Consider the following 20,149-nt stretch of genomic DNA (forward strand, 5'->3'; position numbering starts at 1 on the left):
TTTAATGCAGGAATAGTCTAAATAAATATTTACAGAATTATTATTTTATATGTTATGCATGCCATGTGTAAAGGTGTATGCATGCTAATTTATATGCAAACTGCTATCCATGGCATGTTTTTTCCTACATACAGTACACATTCAATTTTAAATGATTTGTTTTAAAATCGTTACCATCTGGGGTTAAATGGTGCCCCATTCACTCAATCAGTTTATTTAAACAGATAATTCCTTGCCAGATAAGAATTGATTGAGGGCACAAAGTTCAGAGAAGCCCAGTACATTGTACTGTATGTCTCAGTCACCACCCTAAGTGAGGGGGGGAGCCAACAGTGACTGTAGAAGAAAACATTATGCATATTGGTGTACATATTTATTTCAAAGAGGCAGAGGCATGGAGCCATTGTGGCAATAAAAACATAACAGTGCAGTGTGTTTGCATTTAACCACTCCTGTCGTTGATCTCACCTTGGATTTCCCACATCTGCGGATGGAGTTGCCTTTGAAGGAAGAAAGTCTTCATGAGAACTGTATGCTGAATTAATGAATACACCACTTAATGGCTTAATGTGCCCAAAAGCATTATGCATGCATCATTGTGGGCAATTCTGATTCTATATCACTTAAAAAAAATAAAATATTCTTGTTTCATTACTAATGTAGCCTCTTGGTTCAAACATAGATATAATGTATCATTATAGAATTCAACTTAACCCTGTGTCATGAGACATACATAAGACTTACCAGCCAGCAGGAGGATGGACAGGAATACAATGACGCCAGCAAAGATCAGGCCTCCAATGCGCAGAGTGTGATAGTCTGAAAGGCGCAGATATCACACACACACACACACACACACACACACAAGTTTTCTGTGTTTCCTGATAATCACTGTCTGCATCGCTCCCTCTATTGGTGGAATGAGCTTTTGTTTACTCAAGAGTTGTGTAACTTTGGGGAAAAAAAAAAAAGCTCTACCAAATGAATAAATGTAAAAGAAAATGCAGAAAACCAGCGCCATCTCCCAGGGTCAAGTCCCTACTCAACTGATGTCTTCGGTAAATGGTTAGTAAACATGTTAGTAATGATAACTACTGCTTAGTATTGGAATTTAAAGCAGTTACCCCATAATTTCTGGCCCAGTCATAAGCCTGTAAAGTATATAGTGCTATATTCTTGCATATGTACAAAAAAAGCATGTAAATATTGGGGAGAGGAGGTGTTTTTGTAGTATTTCAACTATCATACTGCAGGGTTTTGCTTCTATTGCGCTTCTTTCTTACCATACACAAAATCTGCATCAGGGTCGACCTCAGGAGCTGAGGAGACACGGATGGATGAGTGAGACACCAGAACCTCAGTAAAATACAAAGTCTCCTTCTAGTCATCAGTACTAGACATTATAAAACTAACATGAGGTGTGTACAGATGAGATTTATGCCCAGTCGTATCAGTTAGAGGCAACCACCAGACACGATTAGACTGTCTCGTTTCTCTGGGCTGTGAACCTTGACACACAGATAAAATTCTGTAATGGAATGTGAACTTTACTCCTTTGATGTAAAGGAAAAAAAAAAAAAAAAAAAAAAAAACCGTTTTCATCCAATGATCATGAGTTTGATGGTGGATACAGTCAGGGGTACTCCGGTGATTCCTCTTTGAAGAAGTAAACACGCCAGTTCAAACGTCTTCTCAGCTCAAAATGTCCGCATTTACAAAAATGTTTCAACGTTGTACTCCACAGATCCCATTTTTAGGCTCACAGTGAGAGCGTCGTCCAGGTTTCACTAATTCAACACTGGCGCAGACATGTCGCTCGAGCCACCTCTCACGTGCAGTTACAAGGAGTCATCAAAATCTCCACCAATCAAAAAAAAAAAAAAAAAAAAAAAAAAAAAAAAAAAAAAAACCTGGCGTTTACATATCGACCAATTACAATCGAGTATTTATCAGCCTCCATAGGCGGTCGGCGGCTTTCTGCGTCGAGAAACCCATTGATTCAAGATTATTTTGTGTGAGCTTTTTTTTTTTTTTTTTAAGCCTCCCTGACTCCAGTTAGGAAATTTAAACAAAACTGCTGCCAAAAGAACAAGTAAATCTTGTCCTTCGGGGGGGAACAAATGCGCGCGCGGGCGCGCGCGAGATCGGGCGGTATGCGGATGTTGACGGCGATAATTTTCCGCGCACGCGCGCTTCTGCGCGTTTTGTTGACTACATCAAAACAAATCGGACCTGAATGTCCTAGGCTAATGTGTCTTCTGAACTGAATTTTTTTTTTGTTTTGTTTTTAATATTCTATCATTTATATATGTCAGCACCAAAGCTTGCAAGAAAACCCGTTACAGAATAGTTTGCAAAAAAAAAAAAAAAGTCCCTGAGCCATTTCTTTCCCTCTAAGCTGAGGTAAAAGGTGGAACTGAATGGGCTTATTCTGCTCTTCCTTCAGAGACCCAGTGGACACATGGCCCCAAACTGTCCCTCAGCACTGGGGCTCTTGGGCTAGTGGGAAAGTGTAACAGAAGCTCACTGTTGTACTCCACTCAACTGAAGCCTGAAGGATTGTAGAGATAGATGGCCACAGCTTCTTCGCGGTCGGACTGCTCCGCAGCGCTCCGAACACCAGCCCTTACTTGTAGGAACTCCTCATGATTTCGACAAGATCCTTTCTCATGTCTCTAAAAATGTCTATAATCACCTTGTTTGCCAAGTTTTCAAAAGTTAAAGCATCAATCTTTTATCATGTTATGGTACCATTTTTTAAGAAAAAAAAAAAATCTGTTGCATAAAGTGAGAACTCCTGGAAAATATAGTGATGCTGAATGGTTAAACTTCTGGCTTCATGAACAACGGAGCGGACCAGAGCAAATCTCACTAAATAATAAAATGGAACTGTTCAAAACTGAAAAATAAAATCCTTCACTGCTCTAGAGGCACTAGCCAGAAATTAATTCAGGTCTAAAAACATCTTAATATGTTCAAAACCAAAGAGCTAATTTTCACACATTGTACAAAACAGCCTTACATTTTAATACATAAATAAATAAAAAAATCAGTCCAATCAACAATTTCCCATACAACTAAAAAGTAGCCTCTGCAAGGTTTTCTGTATCAATCAGAGACCCACTCCTAGACTCACCTCCTCCAGAAGACATGTTGATCCTCCTGTGTGGCTGCAAGGACAAAATAACTGTTATCAACAAGGTCCGCACCTCTGTCACAGTCTGTGTCTCTACTAGCCTGAGCAGCAGTAAAACAGCATTGCAGCCAGTCTGCAAAGCCACACCCCCTTCCCCACCCCAGCAGCCACACTTAATCATAGGCTTGGTGGTCCAATCCGGCTCAGGTGGGGTTTGGTAAAGCTGGGGGGAAGTGGAGCGTACCAGAAAGGAGATGTGCCCATAAATTATTTCGGAGAGCTGCCAGATCCCAGGTAAACTGCTATACATTTGATCATGTATATTATAGCAAACAACAATGTTGAGAAAGTTTCAGATTATTTTTCTGACGTCTTCTGTTTTTGGTAGATTATGCTTATGTTTCAAAGTTTTTACTTGTCATTTACATGCTGGAACACCCCTGAGCTGGACACACCCTAGTGTGTCGCAGACACCATTTCTGTTCATTAATAACGAGATCTGCATTGGGGTGAGGGATAGTTATGAATTTGACATTAACCGTGGAAAAGGAATCTCCTCCTCGTTCAATGATTACCTAATTGCAGTGCAAGAGAGTGGTGGTTTTCCACCATTTAGACCTGTTTCACAAGTCAAACACCAGGTGCAATTACTTGCTGTCAGAATTTCAATTGCCTACTCAATTTCAGACGGACACAATACTTCCTGCAGAAGCCGAGAACCGAAACGTCATTCCTTAGTAAGCATGTGGCCTTATCAAAGCGCATTGATCCGTTCGAGGCACATAGAAACACACATGGGTTTAAGCATTTTCATGTTCAGAACAGCTTACACCAGCTTTAAATCTTCAGACCTTTGATGCTCATTTGCATAAAACGACCATGTGTCATCAACCTTCTAAACAACAGATGTTTTTCCAACAGCCATACTTTCATTGGCAACTTGTTCGTTTGCACTTTTTCCATGTTTTCGGTAGCCTCTCCCTTGCTCTCCTTCCCCAAAATCTAATGTCTGTCTGGCAGAATTTATACCCCTGATTACTTAGAGCGAAGAAAATTGGATCTCTGTTTTCCAGAAATAATTAATTGGACATAAATAGAAATGTGAAATAAAAATGCAGAATTAAACTTTCACGTGCCAGCTCTGGGTATATCCCATTTTAATAAGCAGGGTAATTATAGCTGTGCCAGAGAGCTCTACACCTTCAGTCCCTGGGGGGTGCCGACAGGCCACGCCCCTCTGTCCTCTGGCTGATCATCAATATGCTGAAGAGTCTCAGACAAAAGCTTCACCAAGCCCTCCAATGGCTCCCCTTTCCTTTTTCAAGGATGGTTATGTAAGTGCTCTCTGTCTGTGTGTTTAACTGGCGCATACACATCTGGGAGTGTGCGAGACTGGTGAAAATAGAAGCAATGAAGACATTCACTGAGAAAATCAAATATTTCAGGAAATAAGGCAATCGGTTCTGGAAAAAAGCTGGAAAAATATTTACCCTAAATGTGCCAAAAGCTATTGCGTCTCCTTGCTTAGAAACCGGTGGCGTTCCATAAAATAACACTGTTGCCTGTAAGTCAGCTCATGTGGATTTTGACTAAGCACATTCAAAAAAGATTCCTGTCATATACTGCTATAATGTTCAACCTATAAGATCTTTGATGTTGCTGCTGAACATGATAATTGTTGCTATTTAATGAAGTCATACACTTAAAATCACCAAGAATGAGCCATCAACTTACCTGCACTGCTGGAAGATTTCTCTGTGGTCTGCTTGCCTGTCCTCCGCTCCGTGTGTGTGTGTTCAGAAGGGCAAGGCGGACGTGATGTCTCCCCACCCACCAATCCGCTCGCTTCCTCTGTACAGTAAATCCATCAACTCCAGCACTGCCATTCCCAGCGCAAATGTATTGCCCAATAAAGAATGACCTTCAACACCAATAAAATGATTTTGACCTTTAGAACAGTTGCTTTATGGGAACATAACAGGAAAATGTATTATTTAAATGTATTCATTAGTGTGCATGCTACATTTCCATCTGAAAGAAGCACAGTGTTGACTGTTGCTGCAGTTAGAACTGATTATTTGGCCATATTACTGTCTTGAGCTGGGCTTTTAAGTCACAACTGTTGATGCTACTTGATGAACAAATGGAAGTGCGAACATCTGTGCATCGTCTGGTTCACAATCACCAAATCACAAAGGCAAAAAACACAGGAATCACTGAAGTGGACATATTTTATTGTTTGTGGAAAGCACACAAACTGATATAAGATTTTTTTATGACAGCAGAACACACAGTAAATGAACATCAAAATATGGTCACTGCTTATAAGCTTAAATTCTAAGAATTTCTCAAAATCTCTGACTTCGTAATTTGATATACCTAACATTTCTTTTGCTACCGTTTTTGTTTTCCAGTTTCTAGTTCTATTATTAGGTTGTGTTCAGTGTGGGAGCTGTGATCATTCGTCAGTCACGCACAGACACACTTGCGTGCACACGTATTGTAAGACACGACTGCAGTGCTACAGCAATCTCATAAGTGGAAAGAGGATTTAAGCTATTGTGGATTTTCCGATTAAACAGGCTTTTTCTGCATCACGGACTGTCGGCATTTCGTTGGAAAGTCGCTCACTAAGTCTTTGCCTCCGAGACTGACAAAAATCTCTGCAAACATCTGTCCTCAGCATTCCATGTGGAGGCGGAGACACGAGGACTGGCGCGCCAATCGCAGCCTGGAGCATCATAAGCACCGGAACTGCATGCACCGCTACGTGTAGTACTGAAAACACAGACAAGCTTGTGTTCATGTCTGTTCCACTTTTCGTTTGGTTTGGCGCTATGACAGCTGAGTTATGTCATGAAGCATTGTGGCACACAAATATACACATATTGTAGACGCACGCACGCACGCACATCTGTATTATAGACGTGAATAGATAAACTTGTGTTCTTAGAAATATTTGTGGTTTTCATGTTGAATATATAATTTCATAATATTCTATATTGCAAAATATAACAATTCTGACAACCATAGAAGTGAGGGTAACTGACAAAAGTACAAAATCAAAAGTAGCTGGAAATTAAATCACACAGGAGGTTAATCACAGTAAGAGGGTTTGCGAGCCTGAAGGTGAGAGACACTCTACTACATTGTCACTGGCTAACAAGGCAAACTGCAGACACACTGACGCACAGGGCACAGACAGGCGAACACGGTCACTGGTCACGGGACAGGTAGCTAGTTTATTTACATGGTACGCCTCCTGCCACCTCCATCCCCTGTCCCTCCACTATCAATGCACCGGCATCATCATCATCATCATCATCATCATCAATCCTGGTTCGATGTCAGACATATGCAGATATGTGCAGATCTTCAGTCTGGAAGATGACAGGCAGACAGAGTAACCAGTGAGGTTTTGATGATCAGCTTGGTCTGATGGGAGCTGCTGTTAAACCGCTTCGACACCAGTGCCACACAAACACGTCGCCTTCACCAAATTAAAGGCAGAATGGGGTTGAAATGGATCTTTGTCAAGATTGCGAGAGCCAAAAACAACCAACAACAACAGACAGACAGAAGAGCAGAAATGACAGAAGAAAAGACCTCCCTCAGGTGTCTCAACGGAAGCCAGCGGACCTGTCATTTTCAGTGAATGAGCGTGTGGTATGCAGGTTAAGGTAGTTTACTTATTCACAGTATCAAGGTTGCAAATTTCTGCTTCAAAGTAAAGACACTTCAAGCTGAACAAATGGTTAAAGTGATACTGGAAGGAATGCTCGCTAAGCAAATTTTGATCGAAGCTCATGTTTACATTGGCTAAATTCAATTAGAGATGCGTAGAAAATTGGAGGATCCCTCCATTCTGAGGCTGGTGTGTAGTAAAACTGGGTAAAAAAAACAAACGCCCAGTGAACTTACTTGGTTTTCTCACCTGTAGCAGTCACTTCAGTTCTCAGCTTTAGGAGCCTCTTTTGCTACATGGGGAGAGAGAAATGTGATAAGAAAACTACCGTTTCTTTTGCTCTTGTTTGCATTCTGAAGCTCCTGTGCTCTTTTAAGAATTCACCTCAACTAATGCAGCTGAGTGAGAAGCTAAGTGGCTAAAAAAAAACACAGCAGATATGGCTGGACTACAAAGTAGTGCAAGAGGATTGATATAAGTACATGAATACAAACAGTTTGAACAACTGTGGGAGCACTACAAACTGTGACACCAGAATTAAGAGAGAAGCTTGGAGGTCTTTTGACAACGTGGACTTTGGAGGTTCCTCGTTTCACGTGCAATGTTCTTCAGACCGACAGGTGGGACATTTGTGTGTTTGCGTCTTCAGCCATGTAGGGACACCGAGCCACGGTTGGGGTGGAGGTTAGATGGAAGTTTGGAGAGAAAGACAGTGTACTCTCACCTTTAGAGATGATAAGGTTCTCTGCCTGAGCTTCTTCATCCCCAGGGGTCCTGAAACAAACAAGGGTGCGATTAAGGGACGAAGGATGAGGCTGATATTTATCAACGCCTGACAATAGGGGTGAAATGTGTTAGTATTTATTTGTATGTGGTGTTACAGATTATACCTGGGCTTCTGGTTGAAACTGCAGCGGCACCTCCGACCTAGAAAGGACACAGTGATTTTACATTCAAACTACTGGCTTACTCTGTTTTTGACAATAGGCTACAAATGTGTTGGAGTTATCAACTTTGTTGTGTTTTATTCATTAAACAAGCCCTTTAATCCATTTTAGTTTGGAGTTTTATTTTCACTCTTTAGATTTTGGTGTCTGTGAACGGAATTGAGGTGGGGTGCCTACTGAGGATGAGGAGGACCCCTAAGGCGAAGAGCACCACAGCGAACACCAACCCTCCAATCCGAAGGCTCTCATAATCTACAGCGGGGAGGGTGAGAAAACACACATAAACAGATTATCCTGTACACACAGACATCAATGCTGCATAAGTTTTAATATTCAGGCTCTTACCATAATCAAATGGATTCACCTCCTTTTCTTTTCCATCTGCTTAAGACAATCAAATACAAAAAGGAAAAATAAAATCAAACTTTGGAGTGGCTGCATGACTGACATAATTTACACTTCAAGACCTTGTATACGCATTCTGCTTTTTTAAGCAACGTTAGTTATAAAGTTGTTCGTCAACAAAAACATTGCACTATTTTTTTTTTTTTTTTTTTTTTTTTTTAACTTTTACAGCTGTGTTTCTCTACATTTATTTTCACATAATTCCTGTTTCCCTCCATATTTTTTCACGACCGTTCCCCTCTGTGCTCCAGTTTGCTCTCAACATGCTGTCCATGCTGTCCTGCTTCCTTTGATTCTGCCAAAACTACTAATCCCTCTGCCAATTCCGTGGCACATCACTTCACTGAGCTGTGAAACTCCCATCGTCCAACAGCAGCTGCCCAAAGACAAAAACTCACCCTGTGCGTTGGGATCAGAACGCGCTAAGAAAGAGGGAAAAGCAGAAAGTAAAATTTCACCATGTCAATCAAATCACCACATGATCAGGAATCAATGAGTTAAAAGTCATGTGACAAGTACACACATTTGACACACTTTCAGTGAAGACGGGACAAACAGAGGACACACATGAGATGTGACAATGGCATCACAGACTTTTAAACCGTGTAAGCACCTACATCTATAATGAAGCATACAACTGATTATTTATGCTGAATCCTTACTTTTGTGTCCTTGAGCAAAATTCACTTTCTGAATTGCTCTGGTGAAAATACAGTTTCTATGTTCTCTGTACCTCTAAGATACATTCATTACCAGATAAATATTATGTAATGACCATATCAGTTAGGTTAAATGAGATGGTGCAGTAAGTAGCTCTGGTGCCATACGTGTTCTGGGCTGCGGTTCTGAGTCTGGGTTTGAGTAGGGTTTCTTCCCACAGTTCAAAGGTATGTGTGGAAGAAGGCAATGGTAAACTACACCTAAACCCTCCCCTATCTTGAAAACCATGCAAGTGGTTAGCATGTCAACTTTCACTTGATGGCTCTTACCCTGGCTGTTTAAATTTTAAGTCACCTATATATATTTTAAAGGTATATCAACAAACCTTAACAACTGCTTGTCTCAAGCAGGGCTGCAGCCAGCCAGAGCCTACCCAGCAGCACAAGGCCAAAGGCAGAGGAACACACCCAGGACAGGAGACCAGTACATTGCAAAGCGCCCCAAGCAGGGCTTGAACCTCAGACCCACCACACAGGAGGCACTGGCCAAACCTGCTGCACCACCACACCCCCTGAAGGGATATCCTACATTCTAAAGCTATCCCACCGAAACATAAGAATATAATGGATTCAAATACATAATAAACACACACACACACACATTTTCAGAACCGCTTGTCCCATACGGGGTCACGGGGAACCGGAGCCTACCCGGCAACACAGGGCGTAAGGCCGGAGGGGGAGAGGACACACCCAGGACGGGACGCCAGTCCGTCGCAAGGCACCCCAAGCAGGACTTGAATCCCAGACCCACTGAAGAGCAGGACCCGGTCCAACCCACTGCGCCACCGCGCACCCACATAATAAACAAAGAATACTAATAATTTGGTACCTACCGAAAACCTCCAGCCTTTTTACGGCTTATATTTTACAGAACAGTACTGAATTGCACTGAAAATCCTTCTGGCGAAAACCTGGAGAACCAAGTGCTTTGTGTGTGGTCTTGCTAATGGCACAGAGTTTGCTTCTGTATACTTATGTCCCCTTCCTTAGAAAACATTTTCTCTTTATCATCATAATTAGCAGTTTTCCCCTACAGAATGTAAGCCCTTAACTACTAGATGAAGAGTTATGATTCCAACTCTGTGTCAGTCAAGCTCCTCATGTGTATTATGAATGACTTACAGCTTTAGATGAGCTCACCTGTAGCACTAGAAATGAGTGTCAACTGAACAAGAACCAAAGTTTCAGTTCAAGCACTAGTTTAGCCCTAAGTATAAATAAAGGCACCTGTACCACTGCCTATTGCCGTTCTTTGCTTTTCTCCTCCCCTTCCTCCGTGTCAATTAATCCATACCAACATCCCTCTCCAGGCCAATACACAATTTCCAAGCCTCGGATCCTTCTGCTCTAGTTCGCAATTTCACAATCTGGTTTGTATTTAATTCAGCTTAAAAGATCATTTGTTAGCAGTGTATATGAAGAAGAAAGAAAGTGAGAGAAACAGATAATGGCAGATAATGACTGGGTTTATCTATTAAACAAGCACACACACACACACACACACACACACACACACACACACACACACACACACACACACACACAAAGTAAAGCTGAACAACTAAACTCGAGTGGGGTTTACTGAAAACAGACATGAAAAGCAAATAGGGTAAAGAACTAAAATGCAGTATGTGTAACAGCACATAAATAATGCAAAGTGGATACACAAGGATAAGAATATAGGCAGACACAGATGGATTGAGGAAAAACAAATGTATTAACAGACTATTTAGCTTCCCCAGACTATTTAGTTCCCCACCAGACAAATTATTTGTTTTGCTTCCATTCATGAATCCCAGTGTTCATAGGATGACAACCATTACATAACTGTAAAGTGGAAACTGATTTCAAAATGTAATATTTTAGCCTTTCTCCTAACACCCATTCAAAACATACAGATGCTGCCATACAAACCAAACAAACACACAGGTGTACAACATCTGCAATACAAACAACCCTTAGGCTATGGACCAATAAAAAGAGGATGTCTGCCGTTGTCCTCAGAAATGCCCACACAATGTTCGCCTTCTCTCAGACGGCGACGTATGGGCAGCACTGGCACTTACCCACAACATATACTAGGAGAGAACAGAGGAAGAGCAGAACGGTTTCCATGGCAACTGCAAAGACGTAGAGAGCACAGAATTAGTAAGCTACATGTTTACCAGTTCATTCATTCACATGCACGGATGCAGAAAAACACCTACATCTATGCACATCCTTTCTTGAGGCGTTTATACTATTTGACAAGTCGACATTTGTTTTCTGTGCCATCTTTCCTGCTATGTTTCTGATTTCCAGCTGAGAGGATGGGTACTTGGCCTACTTCCATGTTTGTCACGTACCCGGTGTGCTATTATTGGACCTTTTTCCACACACACACACACACACACACACACACACACACACACACACCACTAAGAGTTAATTGTCATCATTGCGGTCCTTGTGGAAAAGAACATTTATCTTAAATTAATTTTAAGTTTTTTTTTTTAACCCTTGATTAGCACACTTATGGATAAGTCATAAAGGTCATAAAGAATGAACTGGGAAACAGATTATTTACAGCATGCAGATGAAGATGTCAGTCTCCGTCTGTTGACCGTGGATTCGTAAGGGATGATCTTCCGTAAGACACCGTTCATTGATTAGTGTTCCCTCATTGAGACCAATCATGAGTTCATGTTTGTTTACATTAATATAACATGTTTGCTGAAAGTACAGTTGCTGTACAATATCCCCACTGCATTATGCTCCAAGAAGAGAAAACATCAAGTCACAACCAGAGCCCAGTGTTGGAAACTGTCACAGGTTAGGGGTCACAAAATATTGAAACATCTTCAGGTGTGTTCTCTGATATTACTGTTATCCAAAGTGAATTACATGGCATGAGTAGACAACATACTCACTGCATCAATACACAACTTATAAATTTTGATAGTATACACTTTATCCAGCACAGTAAATGATTATAATCACTGGACTGATCAGCATTACTGGAGATGGCAACACCATCATGTCACCTTGTTATTCATTAAGCCTCTTAAGTTTCTCTTAACAGGTTAAATTGTGTTATACCTTTAATTTGCATAGCTTTTCAATTTACAGAAAAGTTAATGAAAACTATTCAGAAAAACTGGAACTAAAAGGACTGAGTAACAGCAGACAATGCAGATGACTTTTTTTGATCTTGCTCTTTTCTCTGCTTCGGAAAAGTGAGGGTCTCCCCCCCAACGAACATATTCCTTGCCCTACTTGCGCTGAGGTTGATCATTTATTGATGCTTTTTACAGGATGTTGTTATGACTATATTTAGCCAGTGAGCTGCTTTGCAACAAGGCACAAGCCAGATACTTTGGACTACTGCCCTTGTGGTCTAGCTCAACACTTCAGGACTGCTTCTTCAAGGTTTGGTGCTATAGATGTCAGTCAATTCTTCACAATAGTGACTTCAGGCTCAAAATTGATAAAGTTTAAATCTTTTTATTTTTTCCTTAAAGAAGAGGACATACATAATCAGCACTATTTATCAAATATTTTTAAGTTATGTGACCCATTGTAAGTAGTGTATCTAGCCTTGGTGAATAAGGTGTGTGGGTTGATAACACCACGTAGTATCCATTGTAAGACACTTTGGGAAAAAAGCATCTGCTAAATAAATAAATGTAAATGTAAGTTGATGAAGATGATTGTTGTACTTTGAAGTGCTAGCACTGTGGTTGCATTAGTCCTTGTATTGAGTGATCTAATTCTTAAAATTCATTGTTATTCTTTATTAAAACAAAACTTCAGTACTGAAATGTGAGACTCGTGCCTCTTCCTCCAAACACAAGACCCATCTGCTTTGGCTGCCATACGATCCTTGACCTTGGAAAGTGATCAATTGTTTTGAAACAAGTAGTACATACTTAGACTCCGTACAACCAAAGCAAACTAAATTAAGCAATAAGAAGACAGCAGCGGACTTCAGCAAGCCTACTTTTACTTCCATTTTGAGTCAATGGTTTCCTCTGCTCTGTGAAAAGAATCAAGCACAATTCAGTGACCTTGACTCTTGGAGAGTAGCTCAGTTTTCAGAGTAAAAAAAGTTAACAACAAATAGCAGCACCAGAAGGGCAGAAGAGTCACCGAAACCTTGTCGAGCATCCATGTGGTGCACGCATTCTCCTAACATCCCGTTCTCCACTCAGTGATAGTCCAGTGCAATGTGAGTTGACAAGGGTGTGTGTGCATGGATTTCATATAGTCACATCTGAATACTAGTTTATCAAACACTGTCTTCAAACAAAACTTTCAGGTTTATTTGTCTGAGAAGTTCTGCTCATGCAAATAAGAGTAATTCCTTAGACCTATACTTTAAGCCTTCAAAATAAATTTTTTTGCCCCTCCTTCCTTCTTCTAGAGTGGCTATATTTAGCAAACCATAATTCTCTCCATCCTACCTGACAATTATGTGTTAAAAATTCTGTGTAGGTCCAAAACATAGTCACTGTTAGTCCACAGAACTAAAATTGCTTTTCTGTAATCAGCTCTTGTCTCAATCTGTTCTGCTGTCACTATGTAGGACGTCCTTTTTTTAATATGCACATACACACACTGCCCTTTGTACTGCTTTTGAGAAAACACCAAAACCCCTAAAGCAGCCATATTGGTGTGAGATGCTGCAAAGCACAGCTGGAAGATTACTTGTTGGAAATACCACACATCCTGGCTCCATGAAACTCAAGCCTCCCACACTCCTGTAGGTCTACCCTTTGTCTACCCAAGCTATCATTCTGGCTTGAGAGCACATCATTATCTGTGATGGCGTTAGGGTTAAATATAGACAGAAAGAGAAAAGGAGACGGCAGCTTTGACAGCCGGGGACAAGGAGACTGTTACACCCCACAATGTCCTGATAATGGAAGAGATAACATTAATGAAGACACAAGCTTTGTCAGTGTTCACTGCCACCATGGGGCTACACTGAGCTATGCAAAAGAGAACTTTGCCTCAACACCTCAGACTAGGGGATCTGCACAAATTTGTCTTTATTCCAAATGTTCAATACCCCTAGGTGCTGACCCCATGTTCTAGAATGCCATTCAGTCTGTACTGAGACACTGCTCATATGCCTCTGTGTTGCAGCAAAATTTAAACTAGTAAATTGTCCAGCATTGGTTTATACCACATTTTTTCTCCACCAAAGTAGTGACAGCTGTAGAGAAATGGAAGTCCTAAAAAACATCCCACTAATAAGTATCAGTCCTTTCTAGCTGGCCTTTTACCCAACATGAGTGTGTTCAACCAGATCCTATTTATTTTATCTGCTGATGAGATGCCAAATCTTTCCCCAACAGCATCCGCTGGCAGAAATTCACTCTGGTTGGGACACGGTTAAAGCAATTTGACTTGCACACATCACACAGATGGAAATGACTTGTGATAGAAAGTGTGAAAGAAAGGGCTCCTCATTGGATCCTAGTCTGGAATATAAAGTACAGAGACCAAATTGAACAACAGTGACATGATAGCAAGAGAGTGCACTCCATTAGTGATGGGGGGGAGGGGTGTGCAGCTTCTAGCCCACCCAAAGCTCTCGTTCAATTTGAAATTTCAAACAGAGCAACCCATTTCAGTGTTCATGCTTCGATAACCATGCTAATGTAAATTTTAAAGCCAAAATTCTGAAACCTGTTATAAGAGAATTCAGAGCTGTTATTCCTGCAAGAACCTCAGGAGGAAGAACAAAGGACGGAAGGAACTCATGAAGACGTCATGTTATTATCAGGGGTCAGAAAGAAAATCACTTTATTGATCCAGAATACGCTTTGTCTCAGAACCCAGCTTCGATGAATGGCTACTGAGAGACTAGTGTCATGTTACCTATGAGATCTGGCCAGGTCTTCCTTGGCAGAATGCAGACAACACTCACAAGATCTGGAGCTGCTAAGTGCCCCTGAAGAAAATGAGCAAAATACCCTTAGCAGCAGACATTGAACAGCCAAGGATGTCATAGTGAAGACAACCTGGTTCACTCCGCTCAGCCCTTCCCTATTCTTTTGATCTATTTTATCTTTATCTGGAGTGTCAGGATTGCTGACTGTTCTGCAGCCACTCCCATTTTCTGAAAGGGATCTGGCTGACAGGCATTTTGAAGGCATGCCAAGGGGGCTGATGTATAACCAAAGCCCAGAGGATACTAGATAAATGACAGCTGTGCATGGAAGATGGGAGGAGAGTGAAATCCACCTTGGCTGAGATGCAAATGCATTTCGCTTTGCACACGCTGCAGGCATGCCATGCGGGAGACCAGTCACAAAAGCATGGAAACGTGCCTACTTAATAAAACCGGAGACCCTTTCCGTGAATTTTCCTCATGATTTTTTGCAGTATTTCAGTCTGAAAAGGCTGTTAACAGGACAGCGTCCAGTTTAATGCCTGCACACAAATGAACACCAATGAAAAAGGTGAGGAAGCTGAAAAGGCATCAATTAGGATGAAGCACATCAATAATGCTTCCGGATATAAAAAACCTTTTCACTGCAACAGCTGCTGTTGCTTTCTTTCAAACTGGTGCTGATGGGAGATAATGGTGTGAATGCTTGGTTTGAGAGAAGTGTTTTGTGCACTGAGGGGTGGGAACTGTGAGGGGGGGGGAGCTGCTCCAGCCATCTGCAAGCCCAAGGACACTGAACAGCCCTCCCCACAGAGTCATGTAAAAAGTCTCCTCACTGTGATTAGCATGCCAGAGGACACCATCACCTTTTCCAACACTTTACTTCTTCCCTTAATCTGCTTTCTTCTTAATTTATCCTTCATTTATTATTAGTAAACGTTTATGCACTTAGGGTAATGGTAAACGAGAGCCTATCTCATTAATGGAAACAATAGTCCATTGCAACAAGTACGAATATCCATACAGCAGCCTAGGGTGGGATCACAGGACACTACAATGGAAGTATACAGAGAAACACATGTACACATATGGAAAACATATGCACAAACATTTAATTATCATTTATTCATTTACCTGACATTTTTCTCCAATGGAATCTATGTTAAATGTTGTATAACAAGTTGCTAAAAATTGTTTGCCTATTTATATTGCTGGGTATTTTTTTTACTGGAGCAGTTCAGAGCAAGCACCTTTACAATGAGCTCTATAGAAAATGTGGGAATTCAAACCTGAGCCCTCTGAACACAAGGCATTGGCTCTAACCACTAAACCACATGCTACCTCATGCCCCTATTTACATAGCAGGGACATTAATAGTAGCATATTCATCTCAACAGGATTTGTGAAGACTTGAAGGAGGGAAACTCACTAAAGAATAATTATACATGCAAACGTTGGACAAAATGAGGCCAAATGTGAACTCTAAACCATGCAGCTGTGAGGCTACAATGACACCCACTCTTCCATCTATATTCACTGGGCATAGCAGGTCATTTTCCATGAAGTAGCCTTTTCTGTACTCTCAAACAATGCAAATTTCTAAAATATCACTGAAATTTTGCACAGAACTGCCCTACTTCCATGTACCCTGTATGTACACACATTTCTTTTTTCTTATATTCGCTCTTTCTTCTATTATGTACGATTTTTATCTATTAAAACTCTTTTGATTTGCACAAGTACCAATTTCACCTGAAGATGTTAATTAACTGGTCTTCTTTTAGATAATTTTAATGTCTGAACTATATTCGATATCTAGACAAAAGCGACTGACAAACATTATCTGAAAAGCACATAGCCTAACACTTGTATTCTGATTATATACGGGCCCTACAGCGCCACAGATAATGGCACTGCAGCCCTACTGTTTGCATCCTAATACCAGGCCTAGAGCTGCAGATATGCTCAGGTTACAGGGCTGCATTATGGATACACAAATCATACTCCAGGATTCTTGATCAAGCCTTATTCATCAAGGCGATAGCTCAGTTTCTAATGATATCGAGACACCTTTACAGGAAAAAAAGAGGAAAAAAAAAAAAAAAACACCTGGGATGTTAAGAAATTAGGTTTAATAGATGTTTTAACTAGACATTCTTTTTTTGTATATAAATTCTCTATTCTAGGCAATGATTTGAGAATGTTCACAAATATATTTTGTGTACTTTACACAATTCTCATTCTGTGCTTGTAAACACCATCTGGTGCTGTTGCAGTGTAGTTGCCACTAGTATCAAGAGAGTTTTATTTAACAGCAACATTTTTATTGCAGATTAGAGTCATCCCTCCCACTAATTCAGCTGGAGACCCTTCCCCCTCCTGGCTGTACAAAAAATGTAATCGTTTGACAAGACCTGTCAAAAACCCTCAATACTATCTATCATTAAGTATACTGTGGACAAGGGGGTGGGTGTGGGCTTCTTGCCTGCAGTGTGAATCAAACCTGTAGTAACACCAGAGATGGCTGCAGCTTTGGCTGGTCAGGGAATACATTTCTTGTGGCGTTTGCATCAGTTCCACACGCCACATGACAAAAGGCGATCGCTGCACCCCTACAGTTCAATATGTTTTGTGTCCTTATTTCTGATGCATGCTTATTTATGGTCACCGGTCTTTGCCTTATCGTTCCCATCCATTCCAAAAGCTGTATTCTCTTTTTCTCTGTACCTGCCTTTTTCTTCTCTTGAATCAATATAACAAAGCGCTGATTTCAACTGTGATGTTTGCAGTTAATGTCAGACAAATGTGAATAAACCATTAATTTTTCCATGTTTAAACACAGTGCAGCGTTTTATGACAGTGTATACTGTAGAGCTAATTGTCCATTCAGTAAAACTGCTTGGTTAACAAAGACCCTACATCCAATAATGTTCAAGTCGCCAAACAATAAAATGTACCGTTTCAAATATCATTTAGCTGTGTTTAGGTGACATTTCTCCCATTTTCTGTTTCAGGAAGAATTTGTATGCATAATTAAATGCAAACAAACTGGAAATCTAGGACATAATACAAGTCATCTTTTCTGGGGCAAACCCTAGACAACCACCCTTGGAATCACATGAAGGGTGAGTAACCATGACAACGAAGCGTGCAGCGAGCGCCTCGTTAGACGTGCCTTCGCCTGGTGCCTTCGCTCGTACTCCGGGGTGTTTCCATGGCAACCCGCTCAGTCACCTGACCGCCGAGCGCTATTTTTTAATCAGGGTTGGGAGCTCTACGCGAAATAACAATTAAAATTGGCAAAAATGAAACAGAATGTGAAAAAAACGTTACAGCCATACCCAAAAGTAGGATTAAACTGAAGCTGAAAGACCGAAAAGCTTTCCGAGATTTGAACCATCGTTCCCCTTAAGCGGATGATTTATTGATTATTCGTGAAAATTGAAACACGGTTCGTATTACATTGAATAAAACCTTTGTCTACACCGAGCATAACATTAATGAATAACTCCGTCCTTTAAACAATAAATTATACGATACTATGTGAAAAAAAATCCAGTCATATTTATTATGGTTAGCATGATAATAGATGTTTTTTGAAACCAAGTTTAAGCACGAACAATAACGTTTCGGAAGTCATTTTCTTCCGTTTATGTCGCTGGTCGCGCTGTCGTCGGAAAACAGTTTCGTCGCCTGCTGTTGTAAATCGTCACCCGCGACACGCGCCTCTCACGCGCCACGGCGCCAATTCGAGGTGCGCGTCACGAGCGCCCGCGCTCGCGCCCTACCTGTGGACTCGCTGGGTTGCCTACGATATAGACTGTAAGAAAACGCCGCTTACGAGTTGAAACTCACACCTTTTCACAACCCTAACTCTGCAATTAAAAAAAAAAACAAAACAACAGAGTTTTGATATTATTTTTCCTATTTGTCAATTTGAGAAATATAAAGCATCATCGTCATTGTCATGAAAAAAAACGAAGGTCCCAGGCAATCATCGCTTGTCCAAGTGAAGAGACACGACGCTACACAGCGGACACACCCTCCCCCCCCCCCCCCGCACACACACAGGGTGCATCTGCCCTTTCCTCCTCGAACACACCTGCTGAAATGCCACTTGACTGCCTTTAAAACGGTCAAACGCGACGGCCAAACAAAACCACAAATAAACAAAAGTACGGACTGCACGTGTTACGTCGTGGCACGAAACAACAGCAGCCACGGCACGTCAATTCCCCACAGATCATTTGTGGCCAGAGATGGGACACACACAATGACACAGTGTCACACAGGTCCTGAAAGAGCACTGATCATGTTGCTGCGGCCAGTAGCGTCAGTGAGGACAGCGCGGATGGTCCGATGCCGATGGTGGACTGAGAGACCCCAGTCACGACCCCTCAGGCTCACCTCCCCACGAAGACGCTCCCCTTCCACAGACAACCAGCTCCTTTGTTCCCTCCCTGCCACACACACTGACTGAGGACCAGACCACTTCAGGAATTTAACGATAAAAAGACGAGCACCAGGCAGGCAGGCAGACCGATCCAACAATGACACCAAACTGAAAACTGACAAGTTCCTTTCTTACCTTTTCGTTTCTTCCCGGTGTTTCGGGGACGTCAGAAAAGAGGCAATAAATTGAACTGTCAATTAACACACGCTTTCAGTTAAAGACGCACAGCTACGCAAATACGTGTCTTTTTTTGTGTGTGTGTGCGTGCGTTTGTTAATAGTGATGATGCTATGTTCTCAGGGTGTTCCTGCACTCCTGCCCTTGCGGTCCACGCCCGTCTCCTCCACAAGTTCTCTGTCTAGACTGGCTCCTCACGCGGGACTTAGAGACACGCGCGTCCCTTCACCACGAAATTAGAATAAGACCTTATGTTTGCTGGGGACAAGGGAAACAAAAAAAAGAAGAAAAAAAAAAAAAAAAAAAAAACAAAGTTGCGTTTTCTGCGAAGGTCCAAAAAAAAGACAAAAGTGTGGTCGTGCGCGTGCCCCCGTTCCCCCTCGTTCGCGTGTCACTCTTCATGCGCGCGCCTCCGTGCCTCCACGCGACTCTCTCTCACTCGCACCCTGAAACGCCCGCCTCGCGCGCTGATGGACAGACCGAGGTCGTCCGTGGATGGACACTTGAATTTCATCGGCGCCTTCTTAACTCAGGCAACAGGCGAGCGATTGGTTTCATTGGGCTGGACCTGATGATGATGATGATGTTGATGATTGATGTTCATGTTGATGATGATGACGACGCCATGGCATGAAGAATATAATATAATAATACCTATTATTGTACTTTGATATGCACTGATGTTGAGCATGTAGACATAGTATTCTATAAAAAAAATTATATTCTTGGTTCTTAAATTGAAAGGC

The 20,149-nt window shown here is 41.5% G+C and overlaps 1 protein-coding gene across 10 annotated transcripts; it reads right to left on the bottom strand.

The window, feature by feature from the left end:
• Positions 1-5,044: 5,044 nt before the first annotated feature.
• Positions 5,045-19,942, bottom strand: fxyd6 (FXYD domain containing ion transport regulator 6). Of its 10 annotated transcripts, none has more exons than XM_018748821.2 (9): positions 19,362-19,942; positions 10,962-11,015; positions 8,572-8,595; positions 8,114-8,149; positions 7,946-8,020; positions 7,712-7,748; positions 7,546-7,595; positions 7,071-7,113; positions 5,045-5,057 (listed from the first exon to the last, which is right to left on the bottom strand). In XM_018748821.2, exons 2-8 carry the CDS (start codon positions 11,008-11,010, stop codon positions 7,085-7,087), a joined length of 300 nt encoding a protein of 99 aa, XP_018604337.1. In that variant the 5' UTR covers positions 11,011-11,015; positions 19,362-19,942; the 3' UTR covers positions 5,045-5,057; positions 7,071-7,084. The 10 variants fall into 10 exon arrangements, with proteins under 10 accessions (XP_018604337.1, XP_018604332.1, XP_018604329.1 ...); XM_018748816.2 differs by lacking the exon at positions 5,045-5,057 and adding an exon at positions 6,076-6,516; XM_018748813.2 differs by lacking the exon at positions 5,045-5,057 and adding an exon at positions 6,076-6,516 and having other exon boundaries at positions 7,058-7,113; positions 19,362-19,941.
• Between the last annotated feature and the right edge of the window lie 207 nt (positions 19,943-20,149).

The sequence above is a fragment of the Scleropages formosus genome, chromosome 10, assembly GCF_900964775.1.
Source record: "Scleropages formosus chromosome 10, fSclFor1.1, whole genome shotgun sequence".
Taxonomy (NCBI): domain Eukaryota; kingdom Metazoa; phylum Chordata; class Actinopteri; order Osteoglossiformes; family Osteoglossidae; genus Scleropages; species Scleropages formosus.